Source organism: Mizuhopecten yessoensis, unplaced genomic scaffold (assembly GCF_002113885.1).
Source record: "Mizuhopecten yessoensis strain PY_sf001 unplaced genomic scaffold, ASM211388v2 scaffold11173, whole genome shotgun sequence".
Taxonomy (NCBI): domain Eukaryota; kingdom Metazoa; phylum Mollusca; class Bivalvia; order Pectinida; family Pectinidae; genus Mizuhopecten; species Mizuhopecten yessoensis.
Window position 1 is genome coordinate 356,230 of NW_018408916.1, and position 26,462 is coordinate 382,691.

Sequence of the window (26,462 nt, forward strand, 5' to 3'; positions counted from 1 at the left end):
CCCCCCCCCCGGGGGGGGCAGATTGGCAGGGCCCATTAGAGAAAACATAGCAAATTCTTCAAAAACCTTCTTCTGTACGTATGACAGGATTTTGTCCAAATTTGGTATGAAGCATCCTTGGGTGAAGGGGAACCAGTTTTGTTTAAACGGTGTGTCTAACCCCCCTGGAAGCAGAGAGGTGGGGCCCAATAGGGGAATTATAGGTAAAACCTTTAAAATCCTCTAATCTACCAAAGGGATTAAGGGATTTTATCCTAATTTAATCTGGAGCATCCTTGGGCCAAAGGGACTCAATTTTGTATAAGCAGTGGTTGTGGTCTCCCAGGGGGCAGCAGAAGGGCGCGGGGCCCAATAGGAGAAATAGAGGTAAAACCTTTAAAATCCTTCTTCGACCATCGGGATTAAGGGATTTTATCCTTATTTAGTCTGGAGCATCCTTGGGCCAAGGGGACTTTTTGTATAAACAGTGGGTATGACCCCTCTAGGGGCATAGGGGTGGGGCTCTGTTTGAAGTTTGTTCTTGCTATTTCTCAAGTATTCGATGATCTTTCTGAAATTTCATATGTACTTACAGCACCTACCATTGAGTGTTATATCTTCACTTCATACCAATTATTTTAAAAACATTCAGGTGAGCGATACAGGCCCTCTGGGCCCTCTTGTTTTTCTGTTGTTTATGTAACCGCATGACATTGCTGTATCACATAATTTAATCTTGTCTACTCCAAGGCGTAGAGAAAGAACAATCTTGACCTTTAGTAACCAAATATTGCACAATCAATTCTGTTTTCTGTTGCAGTCTGAGTTGGAGAGTCCAGATGCAGATATCCAGATGTTGGATGTGGTTGGGGTACAGAGCCAGACAGAGATAGACCGTAAGAAGGCAGGCATGAGTCTCCAGGGTCTGAACACCTCACGACAAATACCCGACGACATCCAGACGCCGCAGGAGCCAGACGAAGAATCAGGTACCCAGTCACAAGTTATCCTAAGTATAGCCAAGTTAAGTTTAATTAGTCCCCCACCGTTTTCCGGGGGGGGGGAGGGGGGACCTATAGGTTTGCACTCCTTCCTTCTGTCCAAGAAGTTTTTCCGGGGCATATCTTCTATACTATTTCAGCTTGAATAACCAGATTTGGTGTACAAAGACACCTTGGGATGGCAGAGTGCAAGAATTAGGTCACTGTGACCTATGACTTGACCTTTGACCTTCACTTTTGAAAAGTTTGTCTGGGGCATATCGTCTTTACTATTTCACCTGGAGTAACCAGATTTTATCCACTAGCCTTGTTTCCACTATAGGTTTGCACTCCTTCCTTCTGTCCAAGAAGTTTTTCCGGGGCATATCTTCTATACTATTTCAGCTTGAATAACCAGATTTGGTGTACAAAGACACCTTGGGATGGCAGAGTGCAAGAATTAGGTCACTGTGACCTATGACTTGACCTTTGACCTTCACTTTTGAAAAGTTTGTCTGGGGCATATCGTCTTTACTATTTCACCTGGAGTAACCAGATTTTATCCACTAGCCTTGTTTCCACTATAGGTTTGCACTCCTTCCTTCTGTCCAAGAAGTTTTTCCGGGGCATATCTTCTATACTATTTCAGCTTGAATAACCAGATTTGGTGTACAAAGACACCTTGGGATGGCAGAGTGCAAGAATTAGGTCACTGTGACCTATGACTTGACCTTTGACCTTCACTTTTGAAAAGTTTGTCTGGGGCATATCGTCTTTACTATTTCACCTGGAGTAACCAGATTTTATCCACTAGCCTTGTTTCCACTATAGGTTTGCACTCCTTCCTTCTGTCCAAGAAGTTTTTCCGGGGCATATCTTCTATACTATTTCAGCTTGAATAACCAGATTTGGTGTACAAAGACACCTTGGGATGGCAGAGTGCAAGAATTAGGTCACTGTGACCTATGACTTGACCTTTGACCTTCACTTTTGAAAAGTTTGTCTGGGGCATATCGTCTTTACTATTTCACCTGGAGTAACCAGATTTTATCCACTAGCCTTGTTTCCACTATAGGTTTGCACTCCTTCCTTCTGTCCAAGAAGTTTTTCCGGGGCATATCTTCTATACTATTTCAGCTTGAATAACCAGATTTGGTGTACAAAGACACCTTGGGATGGCAGAGTGCAAGAATTAGGTCACTGTGACCTATGACTTGACCTTTGACCTTCACTTTTGAAAAGTTTGTCTGGGGCATATCGTCTTTACTATTTCACCTGGAGTAACCAGATTTTATCCACTAGCCTTGTTTCCACTATAGGTTTGCACTCCTTCCTTCTGTCCAAGAAGTTTTTCCGGGGCATATCTTCTATACTATTTCAGCTTGAATAACCAGATTTGGTGTACAAAGACACCTTGGGATGGCAGAGTGCAAGAATTAGGTCACTGTGACCTATGACTTGACCTTTGACCTTCACTTTTGAAAAGTTTGTCTGGGGCATATCGTCTTTACTATTTCACCTGGAGTAACCAGATTTTATCCACTAGCCTTGTTTCCACTATAGGTTTGCACTCCTTCCTTCTGTCCAAGAAGTTTTTCCGGGGCATATCTTCTATACTATTTCAGCTTGAATAACCAGATTTGGTGTACAAAGACACCTTGGGATGGCAGAGTGCAAGAATTAGGTCACTGTGACCTATGACTTGACCTTTGACCTTCACTTTTGAAAAGTTTGTCTGGGGCATATCGTCTTTACTATTTCACCTGGAGTAACCAGATTTTATCCACTAGCCTTGTTTCCACTATAGGTTTGCACTCCTTCCTTCTGTCCAAGAAGTTTTTCCGGGGCATATCTTCTATACTATTTCAGCTTGAATAACCAGATTTGGTGTACAAAGACACCTTGGGATGGCAGAGTGCAAGAATTAGGTCACTGTGACCTATGACTTGACCTTTGACCTTCACTTTTGAAAAGTTTGTCTGGGGCATATCGTCTTTACTATTTCACCTGGAGTAACCAGATTTTATCCACTAGCCTTGTTTCCACTATAGGTTTGCACTCCTTCCTTCTGTCCAAGAAGTTTTTCCGGGGCATATCTTCTATACTATTTCAGCTTGAATAACCAGATTTGGTGTACAAAGACACCTTGGGATGGCAGAGTGCAAGAATTAGGTCACTGTGACCTATGACTTGACCTTTGACCTTCACTTTTGAAAAGTTTGTCTGGGGCATATCGTCTTTACTATTTCACCTGGAGTAACCAGATTTTATCCACTAGCCTTGTTTCCACTATAGGTTTGCACTCCTTCCTTCTGTCCAAGAAGTTTTTCCGGGGCATATCTTCTATACTATTTCAGCTTGAATAACCAGATTTGGTGTACAAAGACACCTTGGGATGGCAGAGTGCAAGAATTAGGTCACTGTGACCTATGACTTGACCTTTGACCTTCACTTTTGAAAAGTTTGTCTGGGGCATATCGTCTTTACTATTTCACCTGGAGTAACCAGATTTTATCCACTAGCCTTGTTTCCACTATAGGTTTGCACTCCTTCCTTCTGTCCAAGAAGTTTTTCCGGGGCATATCTTCTATACTATTTCAGCTTGAATAACCAGATTTGGTGTACAAAGACACCTTGGGATGGCAGAGTGCAAGAATTAGGTCACTGTGACCTATGACTTGACCTTTGACCTTCACTTTTGAAAAGTTTGTCTGGGGCATATCGTCTTTACTATTTCACCTGGAGTAACCAGATTTTATCCACTAGCCTTGTTTCCACTATAGGTTTGCACTCCTTCCTTCTGTCCAAGAAGTTTTTCCGGGGCATATCTTCTATACTATTTCAGCTTGAATAACCAGATTTGGTGTACAAAGACACCTTGGGATGGCAGAGTGCAAGAATTAGGTCACTGTGACCTATGACTTGACCTTTGACCTTCACTTTTGAAAAGTTTGTCTGGGGCATATCGTCTTTACTATTTCACCTGGAGTAACCAGATTTTATCCACTAGCCTTGTTTCCACTATAGGTTTGCACTCCTTCCTTCTGTCCAAGAAGTTTTTCCGGGGCATATCTTCTATACTATTTCAGCTTGAATAACCAGATTTGGTGTACAAAGACACCTTGGGATGGCAGAGTGCAAGAATTAGGTCACTGTGACCTATGACTTGACCTTTGACCTTCACTTTTGAAAAGTTTGTCTGGGGCATATCGTCTTTACTATTTCACCTGGAGTAACCAGATTTTATCCACTAGCCTTGTTTCCACTATAGGTTTGCACTCCTTCCTTCTGTCCAAGAAGTTTTTCCGGGGCATATCTTCTATACTATTTCAGCTTGAATAACCAGATTTGGTGTACAAAGACACCTTGGGATGGCAGAGTGCAAGAATTAGGTCACTGTGACCTATGACTTGACCTTTGACCTTCACTTTTGAAAAGTTTGTCTGGGGCATATCGTCTTTACTATTTCACCTGGAGTAACCAGATTTTATCCACTAGCCTTGTTTCCACTATAGGTTTGCACTCCTTCCTTCTGTCCAAGAAGTTTTTCCGGGGCATATCTTCTATACTATTTCAGCTTGAATAACCAGATTTGGTGTACAAAGACACCTTGGGATGGCAGAGTGCAAGAATTAGGTCACTGTGACCTATGACTTGACCTTTGACCTTCACTTTTGAAAAGTTTGTCTGGGGCATATCGTCTTTACTATTTCACCTGGAGTAACCAGATTTTATCCACTAGCCTTGTTTCCACTATAGGTTTGCACTCCTTCCTTCTGTCCAAGAAGTTTTTCCGGGGCATATCTTCTATACTATTTCAGCTTGAATAACCAGATTTGGTGTACAAAGACACCTTGGGATGGCAGAGTGCAAGAATTAGGTCACTGTGACCTATGACTTGACCTTTGACCTTCACTTTTGAAAAGTTTGTCTGGGGCATATCGTCTTTACTATTTCACCTGGAGTAACCAGATTTTATCCACTAGCCTTGTTTCCACTATAGGTTTGCACTCCTTCCTTCTGTCCAAGAAGTTTTTCCGGGGCATATCTTCTATACTATTTCAGCTTGAATAACCAGATTTGGTGTACAAAGACACCTTGGGATGGCAGAGTGCAAGAATTAGGTCACTGTGACCTATGACTTGACCTTTGACCTTCACTTTTGAAAAGTTTGTCTGGGGCATATCGTCTTTACTATTTCACCTGGAGTAACCAGATTTTATCCACTAGCCTTGTTTCCACTATAGGTTTGCACTCCTTCCTTCTGTCCAAGAAGTTTTTCCGGGGCATATCTTCTATACTATTTCAGCTTGAATAACCAGATTTGGTGTACAAAGACACCTTGGGATGGCAGAGTGCAAGAATTAGGTCACTGTGACCTATGACTTGACCTTTGACCTTCACTTTTGAAAAGTTTGTCTGGGGCATATCGTCTTTACTATTTCACCTGGAGTAACCAGATTTTATCCACTAGCCTTGTTTCCACTATAGGTTTGCACTCCTTCCTTCTGTCCAAGAAGTTTTTCCGGGGCATATCTTCTATACTATTTCAGCTTGAATAACCAGATTTGGTGTACAAAGACACCTTGGGATGGCAGAGTGCAAGAATTAGGTCACTGTGACCTATGACTTGACCTTTGACCTTCACTTTTGAAAAGTTTGTCTGGGGCATATCGTCTTTACTATTTCACCTGGAGTAACCAGATTTTATCCACTAGCCTTGTTTCCACTATAGGTTTGCACTCCTTCCTTCTGTCCAAGAAGTTTTTCCGGGGCATATCTTCTATACTATTTCAGCTTGAATAACCAGATTTGGTGTACAAAGACACCTTGGGATGGCAGAGTGCAAGAATTAGGTCACTGTGACCTATGACTTGACCTTTGACCTTCACTTTTGAAAAGTTTGTCTGGGGCATATCGTCTTTACTATTTCACCTGGAGTAACCAGATTTTATCCACTAGCCTTGTTTCCACTATAGGTTTGCACTCCTTCCTTCTGTCCAAGAAGTTTTTCCGGGGCATATCTTCTATACTATTTCAGCTTGAATAACCAGATTTGGTGTACAAAGACACCTTGGGATGGCAGAGTGCAAGAATTAGGTCACTGTGACCTATGACTTGACCTTTGACCTTCACTTTTGAAAAGTTTGTCTGGGGCATATCGTCTTTACTATTTCACCTGGAGTAACCAGATTTTATCCACTAGCCTTGTTTCCACTATAGGTTTGCACTCCTTCCTTCTGTCCAAGAAGTTTTTCCGGGGCATATCTTCTATACTATTTCAGCTTGAATAACCAGATTTGGTGTACAAAGACACCTTGGGATGGCAGAGTGCAAGAATTAGGTCACTGTGACCTATGACTTGACCTTTGACCTTCACTTTTGAAAAGTTTGTCTGGGGCATATCGTCTTTACTATTTCACCTGGAGTAACCAGATTTTATCCACTAGCCTTGTTTCCACTATAGGTTTGCACTCCTTCCTTCTGTCCAAGAAGTTTTTCCGGGGCATATCTTCTATACTATTTCAGCTTGAATAACCAGATTTGGTGTACAAAGACACCTTGGGATGGCAGAGTGCAAGAATTAGGTCACTGTGACCTATGACTTGACCTTTGACCTTCACTTTTGAAAAGTTTGTCTGGGGCATATCGTCTTTACTATTTCACCTGGAGTAACCAGATTTTATCCACTAGCCTTGTTTCCACTATAGGTTTGCACTCCTTCCTTCTGTCCAAGAAGTTTTTCCGGGGCATATCTTCTATACTATTTCAGCTTGAATAACCAGATTTGGTGTACAAAGACACCTTGGGATGGCAGAGTGCAAGAATTAGGTCACTGTGACCTATGACTTGACCTTTGACCTTCACTTTTGAAAAGTTTGTCTGGGGCATATCGTCTTTACTATTTCACCTGGAGTAACCAGATTTTATCCACTAGCCTTGTTTCCACTATAGGTTTGCACTCCTTCCTTCTGTCCAAGAAGTTTTTCCGGGGCATATCTTCTATACTATTTCAGCTTGAATAACCAGATTTGGTGTACAAAGACACCTTGGGATGGCAGAGTGCAAGAATTAGGTCACTGTGACCTATGACTTGACCTTTGACCTTCACTTTTGAAAAGTTTGTCTGGGGCATATCGTCTTTACTATTTCACCTGGAGTAACCAGATTTTATCCACTAGCCTTGTTTCCACTATAGGTTTGCACTCCTTCCTTCTGTCCAAGAAGTTTTTCCGGGGCATATCTTCTATACTATTTCAGCTTGAATAACCAGATTTGGTGTACAAAGACACCTTGGGATGGCAGAGTGCAAGAATTAGGTCACTGTGACCTATGACTTGACCTTTGACCTTCACTTTTGAAAAGTTTGTCTGGGGCATATCGTCTTTACTATTTCACCTGGAGTAACCAGATTTTATCCACTAGCCTTGTTTCCACTATAGGTTTGCACTCCTTCCTTCTGTCCAAGAAGTTTTTCCGGGGCATATCTTCTATACTATTTCAGCTTGAATAACCAGATTTGGTGTACAAAGACACCTTGGGATGGCAGAGTGCAAGAATTAGGTCACTGTGACCTATGACTTGACCTTTGACCTTCACTTTTGAAAAGTTTGTCTGGGGCATATCGTCTTTACTATTTCACCTGGAGTAACCAGATTTTATCCACTAGCCTTGTTTCCACTATAGGTTTGCACTCCTTCCTTCTGTCCAAGAAGTTTTTCCGGGGCATATCTTCTATACTATTTCAGCTTGAATAACCAGATTTGGTGTACAAAGACACCTTGGGATGGCAGAGTGCAAGAATTAGGTCACTGTGACCTATGACTTGACCTTTGACCTTCACTTTTGAAAAGTTTGTCTGGGGCATATCGTCTTTACTATTTCACCTGGAGTAACCAGATTTTATCCACTAGCCTTGTTTCCACTATAGGTTTGCACTCCTTCCTTCTGTCCAAGAAGTTTTTCCGGGGCATATCTTCTATACTATTTCAGCTTGAATAACCAGATTTGGTGTACAAAGACACCTTGGGATGGCAGAGTGCAAGAATTAGGTCACTGTGACCTATGACTTGACCTTTGACCTTCACTTTTGAAAAGTTTGTCTGGGGCATATCGTCTTTACTATTTCACCTGGAGTAACCAGATTTTATCCACTAGCCTTGTTTCCACTATAGGTTTGCACTCCTTCCTTCTGTCCAAGAAGTTTTTCCGGGGCATATCTTCTATACTATTTCAGCTTGAATAACCAGATTTGGTGTACAAAGACACCTTGGGATGGCAGAGTGCAAGAATTAGGTCACTGTGACCTATGACTTGACCTTTGACCTTCACTTTTGAAAAGTTTGTCTGGGGCATATCGTCTTTACTATTTCACCTGGAGTAACCAGATTTTATCCACTAGCCTTGTTTCCACTATAGGTTTGCACTCCTTCCTTCTGTCCAAGAAGTTTTTCCGGGGCATATCTTCTATACTATTTCAGCTTGAATAACCAGATTTGGTGTACAAAGACACCTTGGGATGGCAGAGTGCAAGAATTAGGTCACTGTGACCTATGACTTGACCTTTGACCTTCACTTTTGAAAAGTTTGTCTGGGGCATATCGTCTTTACTATTTCACCTGGAGTAACCAGATTTTATCCACTAGCCTTGTTTCCACTATAGGTTTGCACTCCTTCCTTCTGTCCAAGAAGTTTTTCCGGGGCATATCTTCTATACTATTTCAGCTTGAATAACCAGATTTGGTGTACAAAGACACCTTGGGATGGCAGAGTGCAAGAATTAGGTCACTGTGACCTATGACTTGACCTTTGACCTTCACTTTTGAAAAGTTTGTCTGGGGCATATCGTCTTTACTATTTCACCTGGAGTAACCAGATTTTATCCACTAGCCTTGTTTCCACTATAGGTTTGCACTCCTTCCTTCTGTCCAAGAAGTTTTTCCGGGGCATATCTTCTATACTATTTCAGCTTGAATAACCAGATTTGGTGTACAAAGACACCTTGGGATGGCAGAGTGCAAGAATTAGGTCACTGTGACCTATGACTTGACCTTTGACCTTCACTTTTGAAAAGTTTGTCTGGGGCATATCGTCTTTACTATTTCACCTGGAGTAACCAGATTTTATCCACTAGCCTTGTTTCCACTATAGGTTTGCACTCCTTCCTTCTGTCCAAGAAGTTTTTCCGGGGTATATCTTCTATACTATTTCAGCTTGAATAACCAGATTTGGTGTACAAAGACACCTTGGGATGGCAGAGTGCAAGAAGTAGGTCACTATGACCTCACTGTGACCTATGCTTTGAACAGTAGGTACCTCCTGACATAAGTGTTCTGTTTGTTAGATATAGAAATCATTACCAGTGGGGGACTATGGATTGCCTTGCAATTCTTTGCCTTGTTTCCACTATAGGTTTGCACTCCTTCCTTCTGTCCAAGAAGTTATGGATTGCCAGTAACCAGTGGGGGACTATGGATTGCCTTGCAATTCTTTGCCTTGTTTCCACTAGCCAGACGCCCAAAGCAAAAACAGAACTTTTTTGTCAGGGCTAGAGAAAATATTTGATATTTACTATGAAAATAAGGTGGACTTAGTAGACTGTTTTTAAATCTTCCTGCAAGCTGATACCCTAAATATGAAATTGTGCATCCCTGGAGTTGTTTATTAATTTGATACAGTATATGCAATGTGAGGTAAGACAAGATAGGTTATAACTAACTTGAATCAAGAAAATATAAATCACTGAAATTAAGTATGAAGATTTTCAGCAATGTTTATTGAACAGGAGTTCATCAACGTTTATGCAGGAAATTATTTTGGAAAGCAAAAGAGGTATTAGGGAAGCTTAAGTGAAAACAGCAACAAATATTTCCTCATAAAAATTAAATGTAAAACATTAAATTGTAATGTATCGCATGTGCATTGAGAACTAGCCAACATTGTAAACATTAATCCTATGTAAACAGATGGTGATGAACCGTTACTCAGTGGCTCCGGTGTGGTCAGTAAGGAGGTGACCGATGAGAACCTACTGGACGCCTGGCACGAGACACTCACCAAGTGGCACCAGAACCTCGCCCAACGCCCCAAGCAGGTACACCACCTGGTGAGGAAAGGCATCCCAGAGGCCCTTCGCGGGGAAGTCTGGCAGCTCCTGGCTGGCTGTCACGACAACTCGGAACTCCTTGAGGCATATAGGGTCCTCATCACTAAGGTAACTTATATGTCATATATAATTACCCAATGCCTTAACACAGAGAAGAATTTGTCAGTCTATAGAAAAAGAATTGTCTGTATAGTTCTCTATTGTATGTAAATGACAAGCTGGTTCTTTGTATTCTTTGTGTGATGCGTGGTTTTGTTCTTGTATTAAGGAGTCCCCCAACGAATCTGTGATACAGAGAGACATCAACCGCACATTTCCAGCCCACGATTTCTTCAAGGAGACCGGCGGACTGGGCCAAGATTCCCTCTATAGGATCAGCAAGGTACTGTAAAGCCTGGATATTTGACAAAACACTGAAAACATATAAATGTGGACTTTGAGATATTTTAGTGGTAAGAAAGATTAGTAAAGGAAATTAGAGACGGTATATGGAGGTTTTACTCAAGCTTCACAAAATCTTGTAAAAAATGATGTGTCAAGCAGATTTGTGGGTATTCAGTGATATAGAGTAAGTTGGGATGAGGAGACATTTAGTCATGTTCTTATAGCCATTTATAATTACTTTGCACCTGAGTATTGTCACAAAAGTCAGATACATTAGACTTCATATAAAAAGTACAAAAAAATAAGTTGCATTGCATTGTTATATAATGGAGTTGTTCAAATTTAAATTGCCTGTGTAAAATAAGAAGTTGTGAGGTGTGATTTCTTGCACATTGAATTTGCAGATTCAAGATTGTTAGGTCTGTGACTAGTAATATTGTTATAGAATTCACGATATAAACCTTAATATGCTGCAGCATATTGTTTTATATTCTTCTTTGAAAATTGCAGGCATACTCTGTGTACGATGAAGAAATTGGATACGTACAAGGGTTGTCTTTCTTGGCTGCCTCACTTCTCCTCCATGTAAGTATTGTAAAAGAGGATAAAATTGTCAGACAGATTGTGTGAATTTCAGCAATTTGCATTTTTTTTTTTTAATAATTATAAGAAAAAACACACACTCCGTAACTGAAGACTACATTGAAGGTCAAGGTAGAATATTGAGGTTTCCAATCTTTCTGTAGGGGATGGATAAGAAATTAATATAAAGAACCCTAAATGTAATCAGTAAATTAAACATCAGTATTTATTTACAGCAATATAAAACATAACTCGGCACAATATGCTGAAGGTTCACAATAGTATAAGATTAAGTTCATAACAAGAGGTCATGTCTTTATAATGTTTGTGTGGGGCCATAACTATTCAATATTTTACTAGAGAACTTTTTGGATGGGACTTGACAGAATAGTTTGTCATTAACCACTCTGCTGTCAAAGCCCAAAGTCAGGCTACAGTAGTAGGGTGTCAAAGGTTAACTCATACTCTGGTGCTTGTCCATGGTTTAGACTGAAGTGATTTTGATGAAACCTTGAAGGTGTAAAAAGCAGCAGATCCACTGGTATCGACAACCACTCTCATGTGTGTACCTAATATCAAAGGGTCAAAGGTCAAATCATTGTATTTATTGTCTATGTAATTACATATTTTGAACAGTTATGACAAAACAAAGTTTTCAATGGGGATATGTATTGTATCGGGTCTAACCTATCTGTCAATATAATTGTGATATTTTCTTTTTTTAATTCAGATGCCAGAAGAACAAGCATTTGCGGTTTTGGTGAAGACTTGCTTTGAGTATGGACTCAGGGATTTCTTCAAACAAGGATTTGAGGAGCTTCATCTCAAATTTTATCAGCTTGATCGTCTTATGGAGGTAAATATTCCGCTTTTCACCAATAATTTTATATCTCAACCTGTAAAGCTCAAACAACCTTTTATCAAGTTGTGAAAATAAAGCAACAGCTGATTCAAAAGAAAATAATAAGTGCAAGTGTATTGAGCAACTTTTAGAGAGCATATAGATATAACATGTTAAATATCTTATGGTCATAAATTGTTGGTGAAGTCACCACATTATGTGTAAAAAGATATAGAAGCTTTCAATAATATTGGAGAGTGTTGGATGCTGTCAGAAAGGATTTCGTTAAGTTTGATTGTGTTTACAGGATCAGCTTGCAGACCTCCACGACCACTTCATGGAGATGAACCTGGAGACCCACATGTTCGCGTCGCAGTGGTTCCTCACCCTGTTCACAGCCAAGTTCCCTCTCTACATGGTGTTCCACATCCTCGACCTGTACCTCTGTGAGGGAAGGGAAATGATGTTCAATGTGGCATTAGCATTACTGAAGGTAATGGAAAGAAATTCCAAAAACAACAACGTGTTTGTATGAAACGCTTCTACTTTGACAGCAAGGGATGTGTTTCCAGGCAACCAATAATCTTGAATTAGTTTTCAACTCATTCCTCATCAGAATATCACTACAGAGGATTTGATTGATCTGTGAATGTCAAGTGTACGTATGGAAAGATTTTAATGAAATGGAAACCTTGTTTGATACAAATATTCAATTATATCATAGACCAGGTTTATTGCAAATTTCAGTAGTTTGTTAATTACCTGTTGAAATATTATAATTTTCAGAATTAAGGCTTTTTCATCCTGATTGTATGGGTTTTCGTTGTTATTACAGAATTCCAGAAAAGATCTGTTAGCCCTAGATTTTGAAGGGATATTGAAATATTTCCGTGTCCATCTGCCTAAGAAATATCGTACTGAAGAATCAGCTAAGGATTTGATGCAAATGGTCATCAGCATCAAGGTAAGTATTGAAAGTCAAGAGAGTTATTTGTTCTATGAAATACCTACCCTAGTGCTTATTTCATTTTTGTGTCGCCGCCATCCAGTCAATATTAAGTCTTTGCATTTAACTTAGTTTCACTGAAAGTATAAGTGCTACACGAAACCAAACTTGGACCATAGATGCATCTTAGGTAGTACATCTCAACCCATGCATCAAATGCTGGATGCAGCCTACCTTGCATGGTCCATTGACTGTCAGCATCTCCATATTCATAAACATGATGTTTTTGCATTTAAGTTTGTTTCTCTGAAACTATAAGTGCTACACCAACCAAACTTGACATGTGCATTGATAGTCCAAGCGGATACAGGCGAGACATATCAATCCGAATGACATGTTATAATACAAATAAATAAAATGTGCACAGTGCTGAAATACAGTGCTGAAATTTGTGTGATTAAATGTTTTGTTGAAGGGTTCATGTAGTGCTATGCCAATGTAGTTGTACAGTTACATGACTGGGTTATTTTGTGCTGCAGGTGTCGAGTCGTAAGCTGAAGAAGTACGAGAAGGAGTACATGGCCATGAAAGAACAAGAGATGCAACAAGAGGACCCTGTGGAGAGGTTTGAGGTAATCAGTGATCTGATTCTCGGGAGTTCAGTATCAAAGTGCAGCCCCTTCAACACTTAACTCATTCACCCCTGAAGACACATGTGAACTCTTCCAATTCAAAGGCTGGAATAGTTCATTATCAAATTTCAGGGGTGAATTAGTTAAGGAAGCATGGCTAATTATGATTCACGATAAAAGATAATTTTGCCGCTGCACCATAATGAGGGGGGAATTATGGCGTTTGTGATTTACCTAGTTCTGTGGAGTTCAGCAGAACCAAAGTGCAGTTCTTTGAAAACTACACAGCAATAAAGTCATTTGACAACAAAGCAAGGCCTATGATTCATGATAAAGGTTTTTATGCCCTGACAACATGAAGAAGGGAGGTGTTCATTAGACTTTGCATTTTAAGTCTATTTCGCTAATACTTCTACTAAGTCAAACAAGTTATTAGCTTCATATGTGAATAAATGTACAGATGTCCCTGTATAAATAATGAAAATAATTTTGTTTCAGCGTGAGAGCAAGCGTCTGTTGGAGGCAAACATGCGTCTGGAACAGGAAAATGATGACCTAGCACATGAGCTTGTGGAGAGTAAGCTGGCCCTGCGGAGTGAACTGGATCAGGTGTGTAGTCTTTTTTCGTTAATTAGGCCAAATCAAATTAATTATTTGGTTCTCATGCCAATTTTATTCAAAAGAGATGCGGCAGGGCGTTATTATTTTTTTTCATTTTACATGGCAAAAACGAGACGAGGGCGATTTTTTTTTTATTGTGTAGTTTGTAAAACTTTCATTGTGGGCATTACCTTGTCTTTTTATAGTTGTGTAGAGACCCGTCATAGAGCAAGCCTCCGAAAATCCCTCACGATGTTCCAGACGAGAATCACGAACCCCCCATTCCTTAATCATTTTAACGCTTGCCTGTATATCAATCCTTATCTTTATTTAAACGTTTTCGGGACTTGGGTGACTAACGAGTAAAAACGACATGCGGACCATATTTCCGGATCGTTTTAAAGACGGCGGCTGGCGCATTCACAATTTTTTTTTATTACTTTCACGATAAAATCGGCAATGCGGTGCCCTAAAATGAAATGCGCGCGGGCCTGAGAACCAAGTAATCAATTTTTTTTGGCCTTAGTTAATTTAATACCATAAACAGTAATTATAAGGTTTCTAATTCCCTTACCTACATCAGAAGCTCTTTTTGACCAGGATCTTCTCACTGTACCGTAATTACTACTACCTATCCATTTAATATGCGTTGTCTCTACATTCCTTTTCAGTACAGAGATTTTGACAAATGCGTTAAGTTCATGTCTCATTTCCTCAGAGTTTAAAAGGCCATTTCCCATATCCTATCATAGTTTTATATCAATATGCAATCCCCATATCTGTCTTTAGGCTGGTACAGGTTGAGTGTCTAATATACGGTAGGATATATATACCAATTTAATTAAAAGACCAAAATATAAATTAACTGAATAGATTCCATCAGAAGCAGGGCTTGTCTCATTTTCATCTTTTAAGTGTTGGTGCAACATTATTTCATGTAATGAAATCTTCTACTTTTCAGATCAAGAATTATTCAACTGGGGTACATTTCAATTTCCCAAAACTTCTCCTGATCTGATTTCTGCTGTATCTTTGTAAAATGCTCTATACCTATGTATAAAAAATCTGTTATTGAATTCAGGGATTCAGGGTTTGTCCTCAATTTTCTCTTTCATGTTTTTGTTTGAAATCTCTTTTATTCCTGGTCTTTCCTCATCTATTATACAAGGTTTTATATTTACAAGATGAGATGACATGTATGATAACAATATTGATATGTATTACTAATACACATGCAGGCTATGATGTATAATTAAGCATACATGCAAACCTTAAATACAAAACCTTCTACATGTACTGTATAATACTGAAGTTTTTGATCAGGACCTACCTACCAAGGTATCATCTAAAACACGCAGGAAACGACATGCCTTTTTTCTGGTTCTTATGATGTTTGCCAATGTTAAGTAAAATTCACAGTAACACCTAAGTATATATGTTAGAGTATGGGGTTCAGTGGCACCACACATAAATGTTAAGGTAATACTGGGTAAGGTTTTCGCTCATGAAGGATTCTTGTCCTTATCTTCCTTCACTCACTAAGTATGTTTACTAATCGCAGTGTCTTGATACTCTATATAAACTGAAGTTATAGTACCAACTATACTTGACTTGTACATGAGAAAAAGGTGTTCGTCTATTACTTTTCCTCCGTTATAAAGCTGTCAAGAAGACTGTATTTTGTTGAATATCAAATATTTTATGTCACTGTTGACACATTTCAACATGATTAGATGTGTTGACCTTTTTGCCATGGGAAACCGATGTAGAGTCATATTGTTACATCATCTTGACCCTCGTTTCCGTGATCTTTCTGACGAGTCCCTCTCTGGTGCTCCGACACATGCTCTGCCTTTGAATGTTGTGTCTCCTTGCATTGAATACTGTTCATTCTTGTGTAGCCCTGGTAAAATATTAGCCGCTACGTATACCTATATATAGCTACCAACTTTTGTTTGCTGCATCAATTGCTCAACTTAGCCTCTTTGTTTGGCATACTAGAATGTTTTTAAATCTGATGAAAGTTGCATTTTAAAATATCCCTCTGTTAGGAAAGTACAAAGATTATATGTACGAGGAAGCAGACTCGAGTCTAGAATCTGTTGAGTTGTTGTAAATAGAGAAGATGTTTATGTTCAGTTTAATGAAAAGCTTCTTGCTTGTTTCCATGAATGTAGAAATTGTGAAAATCAGTTTGATATTTTCTTCTACAATTGCAAAAGTTGAGAAACAAGTGGGATATAATCCATTGTATCATTCAAGATATTTAACAGCTTATGAATATGGAACTCTTTGGTATGGAGATTATGTGTTGTAGTAAGGCATACATCCGTAATGCATTAAAGTTTATAATAATAACAAAGCTTTCTTGTCTCTGATTTGTATCTTTATATGTGTGTTCAGAGATAAAATACGATATATAAACTTTATGCAAAAATATCACCAGTAAGATGTTGTTTTGCTGTTATTTTGTCCTACAATCTCATTGTGACCATTGAGCCATTAACAAAACAATCAAGTGGTATAGTTTGGCCATGTCTATACTGTCTTAAAGGAATGCAGTTCAGTCACGTCCGTTTTATGGTGAAATAATAAAGATTGGCTGAGTTTCTGTTTAAGTAAAGTAGTACAGTTTTAACCAGAGTCTGTGTAGTGGTCATGTAATAAAAGTGATGGCTGTATTTCTGTTTCAGTACCAGGACCAGTGTGAGGAACTGACCACAGACCTGGCCGTCACAAAGAAGCTGCTGACTGACACACAGGAGGAGAAACAGAGGCTGGAACACGAGGCCACACAGGTTGGTTGATCTGAAAAGGTCATACTTAAAGTCTAACATTGTTCTCAACAAAATGCTGTGTGTGTAGAATGAGGCTACACAGGACATATATAGGTAGAAGTTTCATCCTTATGTTAAGTTTCCTGTTTCATTTCTGTACAAAATACTCTGGCTGAACCATTAGGTGACACCCTGCTTGGTCCATCTCCGATACTCCAGGGGTTGCAATAACTCTCGCTTTCTGCTACCCAAGAATATGTCATAGCAAAATTGAAGGCACACAGCTAGCTATTTGATTGGTGTCGGGTAAAAAAACTGACCAAGTGCTAGGCTAATACCTGTGCTTTCAAGATTACAGAGGAGCAACAACAGATTTCAAACCAGCCAATGTAAGGTACTGTTAGGCGACCGCAAATTCTTTTGATTTTCATCAAAGAATCAAACGCAGCATCTTGGTCTAATCCACAAGGTACTGTGCACTGAGCCTTTCATTTTGCTATGACATATTCCAGGGGTGCATAGATCTAAAGCATAAGTGAATGTAACCCCTGAAGTATCAAGGATGTGTCAAGGATATCAAGGATGTATCGAGTATCAACGATGTATCAAGTATCAAGGATGTATCGAGTATCAACGATGTATGAAGTATCAACGATGTATCAAGTATCAACGATGTATCAAGTATCAACGATGTATCAAGTATCAACGATGTATCGAGTATCAACGATGTATCAAGTATCAAGGATGTATCGAGTATCAACGATGTATCAAGTATCAACGATGTATCAAGTATCAACGATGTATCGAGTATCAAGGATGTATCGATTATCAACGATGTATCGAGTATCAACGATGTATCAAGTATCAAGGATGTGCTTGGTCAAACTTCTCAGCCTCTATCAGCTTATTCTCTTTAATATATTGATCTGTAATCACTTTACTATACTGTAACTCTTCTATGTGCTTATAGCGAATGTGTTCCTGGCGCAGAGAATTGTTCCATTAACACAGTTTGCCTGCATCAAACTAGCTTCTGAGGTCCTTGACTGCATCGAAAATTCTTTTACTGGTAAAGTGTTTATTTGTTATAAGTTGTTATGCTGTCGACTAGATTCTTCTGGTGGTGGTAAAGTGATCTATATATAACTACAGCTTATTACCTCTCTACCAGTGAATCATGGAAGGGCTAGACATTTCCCAACTATCCATACTTTGATGTACATGTCTGTCGGTTTGTTCATGTATCAAGAACCTTCTATCCGTGAGATGATTCAAGAAGTATTGCACCGCTGGTTACCTTCTGTTATAAGTGTACTCTACCTGGTTTTTCCTGACACCTTTAACTCAAGCCATGGTGCTGTGTCCTACGTCTGGTAGTTTTGAGGATATCAATGTGCTGATTGGTATACAAGATTATATATTACCTGAAAATTCATGGTCTTTGTCATGTATCAGGTAGTTTTTTTGTGTGGTATACATGTATATAAAACAATATGAAGCAATTTCAAAGAAAGCAATATCTCAGGTGAGCGATACATGGCAATTGGACCTCTTGTTATATCTTTGCAAATTAAACCAATCAGAACAATGCGGTTGCGGAAATCAAGGATATCCTGATGAAGGTTAGTATGAAGGTGGAGGGCTACACAATGTCTACAAACTGCCAGCTATACCGGGCACCATTGGGTAGAGGAATAATAATAGTACTTAATGGAGTGTTTTACAGATGGGGATGTGACATTGATCAGGTTTGTGAGAACTGGGGCAATGCTAAGTCATGTCCAGAGTAAAACCTATCAAACCTGATAAATGGCATATCAAGTGGAATAAAACATTCCATAATAATTATCACACCACTGGCCATTTCCCCCCATGCTTCTTTCTGTAAATTGCACCTCTTTAGGCATATTGCAAGCTATACAATGTATTTACAAATGCAAGTGCTAAGCTGTAGCGGAAGGGGCATAACTCTTGCAGTCTTGCATGTAGCGTAATCCAGAAATAAAAGCACTCCAGAGACAGGATAGAAAAATTGGAGTAATTATATCAAATTGTGGCATTCCAAACTCGAGGGAATAACGGAATTCTAGCCAGTGGCATGATAATTATTTCTACAAGGACCTCATCTTGTTCTTATTTACATCTATATGATTTGTTCCTTTGTAATGTATGTGAATGTGTTACCATTGTGGTCTTGTTTTCCTGTAGGTTAAAGAGATGTGCCGTAGGGAACTTGATCGTGTGGAGGCCGAGAATGGCAGAAACTCTGCCATCATCGCCGACTACAAACAGGTTTGTCTCAGGTGGCAGATAGACAAATTAACTTCTGCTGATGGCTGTCTTAGACAAATGTGACCGAAATAGTATTCTTGTACCTTTCTGTCTAAAACAAGTTTTTCATCTCTAAAAACATATTGAATTAAACATTTTGAAATGGTTTGTATCTTTTTAACATACCCTGAAATGTGTAAAGTTAATTTGGAAATTACAATATCCACATCATCTTAAAGTGGATTGATTCAATTGACTGTTTTTTATGTGGATTTGTTCCAGTTTGTTTTGTAAAAGATCTAGTTACCACATCATCAGTGGAGTGGCTGTAGCAACTGTAGGGTAAATGAAGTGACATGTTGTAAGTGGAATGGTTCTATTCTACAGATTTGTTCCCAACTGAGTGAGCGACTAGAGAAACAACAGACAGCCAACAGAGAAGAGCTAAGCCGGATAATGGTTTGTTGATGACATTTCTCAGTTCTCATAGGCTGAATTTTGTTTTGTTAGATTAGATCAATTGAAATTCATTGCAGGAAACACAGCACATCAATTAAATACCACAAGCTACATTGTTTTAAAAATAGAAAAAGGTTTTATATGTAAGACATGAATTAGTGTTTGGAAAGATGTTTTTAAGGAAAAAGGCATTATATTTCTAATTAGTTCAATTCATAAACATTGCTTCCAGAGAACATTGCAAACAAAAGAGATCAACACAGAAAGTTGAAGGTTTGGGGACTGACAAAGTAAGATTTTCACTGAAGGACAGGACCAACAAAACTATTATGTTATATTAGGATGTTATGTCAGAAAAAAAGGATGGGGACTGATTGCGTGGATATCTAGTCGGATATCTTCCTCAATTTCATTTATCATAATTATATTTCCATAACACGCTTTAAGACAACATATTGCATACATACTCTTTCCATTCTGTTTTCAGTCTCAGGTGAAAGGTTGTGATCAGTGTTCAAAAATGTTTGCTTCTGATGGGAAAGTTCAGCTCCCGGAACCGAAACTAGACCCAGATAGTGTCAACCCAAAGATTGTAGATCTCCACCGACAGATACGTGAGCTTGAACTTGAACTGGCACAGACAAAACTGGCTCTAGTGGAGTCTGAGTGTAAAACCCAAGACCTCACCCACCAGCTGAACTCGGCTGTCACAGAAATACAGGCCTCCAAGAACACTTGGTTCCAGAAAACCATTAATTCCATCAAAGTAGCCACGAACCCCGGCAGTACTAAAAAGGACCAGAAAGAGTGATGTCTGTTAACTATTGATAATGAGTATTCAGAGTAGGTTGTGTGTGCTGGTATGCTTGTGTGTGGATATATTGAGCAGTAGCCTGTTATGCAGGGCACTGAAATTTACCACGCTCCCTAGTCAAAAAGTTCATTTGCAAAAACACACACACTTATTTGTGATTTATATTTAAAACGCCGTGTATGGGAGAAAGACTTTTAAAATATCACGCTTGAAATTTCATATACTTTGTATCCAAGAGCGTGTTTTATGCTTTATTGCATTATTCCTGACAAGTTATAATGCCATTCAGCGATCACTCAAAACATTGAATATATATGACAGTTCCACGGGTTAACATTGAATATGCCGAGAGCACGAACACAATGCTTCAGACTGGTATAAATGGTACAAAACAATTACATAAAAAAGTATGTAAGAGTTCAGCTAATCTCATTGCATTTATAACTGGTAAAGAAGAAGGCTTGGTATTGCTGACAAAGCTTTCTCTCTGGTACCCATTCATAGGGTCATAGAGTGTTACTCCAAAAGCTCTGTTTACCCAGTTATTCAAAGCATGGTAAGCTTAACAAGTTGTTGGCAACAAATTTTTAAAATCTAATTTTTGAAAAATGTCTGAAAATTTAGCAATATTTGGATGTGTCGTACAGTACAGCCTTAGCTTCCTGCAGTAATGGGTATTTTCTGTTGAGGGATATGCCTGATGTATGTGGTGCTATTGTGGATACTAATCTGGTCACTTGTTGTTAGAGGAGTTATAAATTTGGTCACATGGTGTTAAATGGATACCTGTCTGGTCACATGGTGTTTGAGGGGATATCTGGTCACATGGTGTTAAATAGATACCTGTCTGGTCACATGGTGTTAAATAGATACCTGTCTGGTCACATGGTGGTAAATGGATACCTGTCTGGTCACATGGTGGTAAATGGATACCTGTCTGGTCACATGGTGTTAGAGCTACAAATATGGACATGCATTGTTAGAAGGATCCATCTGGTTACATGATGTCCGAGCAAAACAGTCTAGATACATGTACATGATGTCGGAGCGAAACAGTCTAGATACATGTACATGATACTGGAGGGAAACTGTTTTGACATGTGATGTTGGAGGGGATATCTGGTCACATGGTGTTGAAGGGGATATTCGGTCACAAGGTGTTAGAAACAGTCTTGAGGTGTTAGAGGAGATAACAATCTGGATACGTTGTGTTTGAGGGATATCTGGACTCCTGGTGTTTCATGGTCTGGGAAATAGTCTGGTCACATGGTGTTGGAGGGAAACAGTCTTACACAAGTAATGTTAGAGAGAAACAGTCTAGACAAAAGGTGATAGAGGGGAAACAGTGTGTACACATGCTGTTAGGGGAAACAATGTGTACACATGCTGTTAGGGGGAAACAATGTGTACAAATGCTGTTAGGGGGAAACAATGTGTACACATGCTGTTAGGGGGAAACGATGTGTACACATGCTGTTAGAGGGAAACAATGTGTACACATGCTGTTAGGGGAAACAATGTGTACACATGCTGTTAGAGGGGAAACAATGTGTACACATGCTGTTAGAGGGAAACAATGTGTACACATGCTGTTAGAGGGAAACGGTTTGATCACATGGTGTTTAAAGGGAAGCCGACTGGACACGAGTTGTTAGAGGGGAAATATGTCTGGGGACATGGTTTTGAAGGGGATACCATTATGGTCCCATATATGAAGTACCTGTCTAGAGGTCAAGGTCAGATATTGTTTAAAGTTTGTGACACACATCTCAATTGGAGATTGTTTTAAGTTAGTGCAGCACTTGCTGCTTTTCAATAAGTCATTCCTACTCGGTATGGGGGCACTTTTATGCCCAAAGAATGAAAGCAGTTGGTAAGTGTGTAATTTTCTTCAATGCATGATATGGTTGAACAGATTTCAAACTTAAGAGTGGAAAGTTGTATGATGTGTGATCGAGACTATTCTTTGAGAGAACATTAATATATAAATCCAACTTGTTGTTGATTTCAGTAAGTATTTAAATCTGATATTACTACTAAGTATACTGTTAAACCTTTGCTGTTCATCTGTGCACATTTTTGACTACTGGTATTTCATATGATGAAGTTTTCATTATTACAGTCTGTGGTTTTTTACTTGACGAAGGGTGAAAGTAAAGTGATGTTCCTTCAATCAAAAATTTTATTCTAGGAATTGAGGATGAGGATTTTTCCAACATTAATTTGTTGTAAATTCCCTGTACTTAGAATAAATGTATGAAACATCAATTTGATTGAAAATTTAATTTATTTTCCAGTATAGTGCAAAAATGTGCACCTTGGAAACAGCATATTAAAATGTGCAATTTACATTGTTTTGACGTGAACATATAAGTAGATGTAGTTGTTGTGATGCTTGAAAGAACCATTGAATATATGTATTTGTTGTGATATATTGTATTTTATCTACGTTTTTATGACATGGAGGAGTAGTGCTAGTTGTCCTACAATCGTTGTGAACAGAGACCTAGTTGTAATAACCAGTGCTGAAGCTAAGAGAGCTTTTGATATTCATAAAACTGTTCTCGTGCTCAAACGTAACTTCTGTGGTGAAACCCATTTCCTTGTTCCGCTGATGAAGTCCAAGTGCTTTGGTAGACTTCAATTTTTGACTGGCACGATTTACAAGAGAGTTGGTTGGAGCAGAGATACCAAGCTTGAGCATGAGAATGGGTTTAGGAAGGACCCAGGCTGATCTTTGTCTGGTATTTCATTACATTGGTGCCAAGCACAAATTAATAATGTATTCTTATGTTTCGTTAGAGATGACCAATTTTAAGCTTCATCATGTTTGTAATCAAATCTGAAAGAGAAAACATCTTCTTTTTTAGAGTCCTTCCTGAAACAGTATTTTTTTTTTATATTGTTACATCGGATGATTTTATATCAACTACTATTAAAGTATTTTAAAGCAAACTTTTTTTATTTCATAGATTATACACTTGTGTATTTCTAATTTCAGAGAATTTTATTAGTGAAATAAACTTCAGTCCTTGTATTACAAAGAGGTCTTTGGTGACAAGATTGTAGATTTTTTGAAAGAACAATGCAAACTGTTGTATAGAGATGTACTAAGTCATGTAGTTATGCACTGTAATCATATTCCATCAGCTTGGACACTTTTAACTGTCACAGCCATTCATGACTTTTATCATCTCAATAATTCCAAAGATTTTTTCATCGTTGTACAATTAAAATATCATTAAGTCAAAAGATTTCAAATCTCCCCCCGCCCTCTCCTCTCACTGCATTCCTAGTATACGTTTCACAATCGAATTCCTCACAGATTTCTCTGCCTCTCCTTTCACAGTTTTGGTCAGATACCACAGAAAAGTTTGTTTTTTGGTATGTGTGGGTGGAAAATGTGCATTTTATCCAAAAAAAAATAATTCATGGACTTTTTTGTAATGGTCACCATATAACACTTTGTCTAAAAGTGAGAATTTTTGGTTATTTTTTTTAATTGATCCATGATACAAAGCGAATGTTTCATTTAACTTTTACATAACTTACCTGTATGAACAAATTGTATATGACTTTTAAATCATGTGAGGCATTTAAACTCACGATATTCTTTAAAGATTAAAATTGCGCATTGAGAAATGTGTTCTTCAAAAGTTGAAATTGCAAGTTGAGAAATGTGTTCTCAAACACATGTTGATATCTTGAAGAGCTTTAAAGAAATTTATTTACGATCTGCACTATTAAAGATAAAATTTCATATGCAGGGTACCTTTCAGAAATGAAAACGTTATTAAAGATTTCTTACATGTTGTCTCACTTGCTGAGAGTTCTCTGCACATGGTCAGCAGATTTTTTCTGCAATAGTTTGTTGAGAACTTTAAATTCTGAATTTGTCATAGTAACGCAAGCCTCCATATATGGTAGCTCCCTTAGCAACTCTCTCATTTGACTCTCAGTGTACTGTCCGACCTTGCTTCATTTGTATATAGAGACTTTATTTATAAGAAATCCTTTCCAACTTAAATGTTGCTGTTGACAGGCACTGGCTTCTTATATTCAGTTATGTTTAAAAGAGAAAATTTCAGTTTTTTCCTTTTCTGAATCGCAGTACACGTATGCGTTTTCACGTTTTCATCAGAAATATATATAGAAATTACTTTCTTTAAAAGAGAGCATATCAGGTTTACTTTTTCCGAATTGCAGTACATGTATTAGGAAAGTGTCATAAGAAAATAAAATATTGATGTTGAGTTTTGAAAAATCTACTATTATTACTGAATAAAATACATGCGTTTTAACAAAATATAAGTGATTCCAAAAATTACAAAAAGAGTATTATTAATAACTACACAAAAAAATGGGTTTTAATGATATTGTCGGGGGGAAATATTTTATTTCGAAGTGTGATCGTAATTGAAAACAATTTTTTTTCAAATTTGAAAATGTGTTGGGTAACCGACACCTGTGTTTAGGATTTTTAATACATGATCGTAAAATTTTGCTGTATTTGTAGACTCCAAGATGATTTTCTAATTTTGTTTATTACCGTAGAAAAGGTAGTATCATTCTCCTGCTATATGTAAGTCAAATCCAAATGCTATCTCCCGACTGCAGTTTGTCTGTCTCTACGCCTGTGAGGAACACTGTACATTACTATGAGTAATAAAACACTAGTCATGAATGCCGGTTTTGAGTCTTTTGTTATCTAATAAACAAAAAAACTAATTTATTCTTGACAACTGCTTACGTTAACATATTTTTCATGATTTTTATGACATATAAAATAGTTTTGGGCAGATACCTGAATGATGAACATACCTATTCCACCTTTACTGTTTAATTTTGCTCTTCATTTATTTCGCAAAGGGTGGTTTTCCAAAATGACCCCTCATTCGATTTCATTTTCTTAAAGCCTAAACCTTATCACAACAAAAACACCAACGAAAGTTAAAACGTTTTCTGTAGAAACATTATTGAAATTCTCAAAAAGTATTGAGTTTTTTCCCCAAAACAAATATTGCATTGAAGGATCATTTATGATGCAACCAAAATTAGGAATCGTATGCTACAGTGAACATGTAAAAACTCCTTGCTATTTTTCCAGTTTGGATGGAATGAATATTTAATTGACAGAGAAGATGGTTGGAAAAGATTCGTTGGTTTATTCCTTTTCAAGATGGCCACCAAAACATTCATTTTACTGCCAAATCAGTTGTTAGATTTCCAGACAAATTTTTTGCAATATCAATGCAATTAAGAGATTGTGTTTGTTACTTTGTTTATATATTTTTAGGTCACCTGAGCTTTGCTCAAGTGACCTATTCCAATCACTTTCTGTCCGTTGTCGTCCTTCGTGCGTCATGCGTAAACTTTTTACATTATCAACTTCTTCTCAAGAACCAGTGGATGGAATTTTTTCAAACTTGGTCAGAATCATCCTTGGTAGATGAGGCTACCAAATTGTAAAATTGGGATTCCTACCCCAACCCTAGGGGCCAGGGTGGGGCCCAAAAGTGAAAAATAACCAATATTTCAAAAATCTTCTTCTCCAGACTTAGAGGTATTACAGTCATTTTCTCTGCATGGATGGAAAGATCATCAGGGGCTTTATTTAAATTGTAAATTTCAGGACCCCCGAGCTATCCGTTCTCCCTTGGGGAGGGGGTATAGGTTACTATAGTTTATATAGGGAAACAACACTTTTGGGTATATTTTGACAATTTTCTGTTGGAAATTATTTTTACTTGGTGAGAATTATCCTTGGAGGAGTAAGATGGTTTTAAATTGTAAAATTGGGATTCCTACCCCAACCCTAGGGGCAAGGGCAGGGCCAAAAAGGGAAAATTAACCAATATTTCAAAAATCTTCTTCTCCAGCTTTAACAAGGGTTTTGTCATGTACATGCTGGTAGACCGTTGAAAGCTTTAACAAGGGTTTTATCATGTACATGCTGGTAGACCGTTGAAAGCTTTAACAAGGGTTTTGTCGTGTACATGCTGGTAGACCCTTGAAAGCTTGAACAAGGGCTTTGTCATGTACATACTGGTAGACTGTTGACAGCTTTAACAAGGGCTTTGTCATGTACATG

The 26,462-nt window shown here is 38.3% G+C and overlaps 1 protein-coding gene across 5 annotated transcripts in view; it reads left to right on the top strand.

The window, feature by feature from the left end:
• The window catches only part of LOC110467450 (rab GTPase-activating protein 1-like), a 53,553-nt gene extending 28,498 nt beyond the window's left edge, over positions 1-25,055 (top strand). For 3 of the 5 annotated variants that reach the window (XM_021524622.1, XM_021524624.1, XM_021524623.1), the window contains 14 exons: positions 800-968; positions 9,926-10,173; positions 10,334-10,447; positions 10,960-11,034; positions 11,762-11,887; positions 12,180-12,365; positions 12,708-12,836; positions 13,358-13,450; positions 13,949-14,059; positions 15,012-15,032; positions 16,744-16,848; positions 19,036-19,119; positions 19,486-19,557; positions 20,045-25,055. In XM_021524622.1, coding sequence (XP_021380297.1) covers positions 800-968; positions 9,926-10,173; positions 10,334-10,447; positions 10,960-11,034; positions 11,762-11,887; positions 12,180-12,365; positions 12,708-12,836; positions 13,358-13,450; positions 13,949-14,059; positions 15,012-15,032; positions 16,744-16,848; positions 19,036-19,119; positions 19,486-19,557; positions 20,045-20,368 — 1,857 coding nt within the window. In that variant the 3' untranslated portion in view covers positions 20,369-25,055. The remainder of the gene's footprint in view (positions 1-799; positions 969-9,925; positions 10,174-10,333; positions 10,448-10,959; positions 11,035-11,761; positions 11,888-12,179; positions 12,366-12,707; positions 12,837-13,357; positions 13,451-13,948; positions 14,060-15,011; positions 15,033-16,743; positions 16,849-19,035; positions 19,120-19,485; positions 19,558-20,044) is intronic. The other 2 variants (XM_021524625.1, XM_021524626.1) reach the window with 1 other exon arrangement.
• The last annotated feature ends 1,407 nt before the right edge of the window (positions 25,056-26,462 follow it).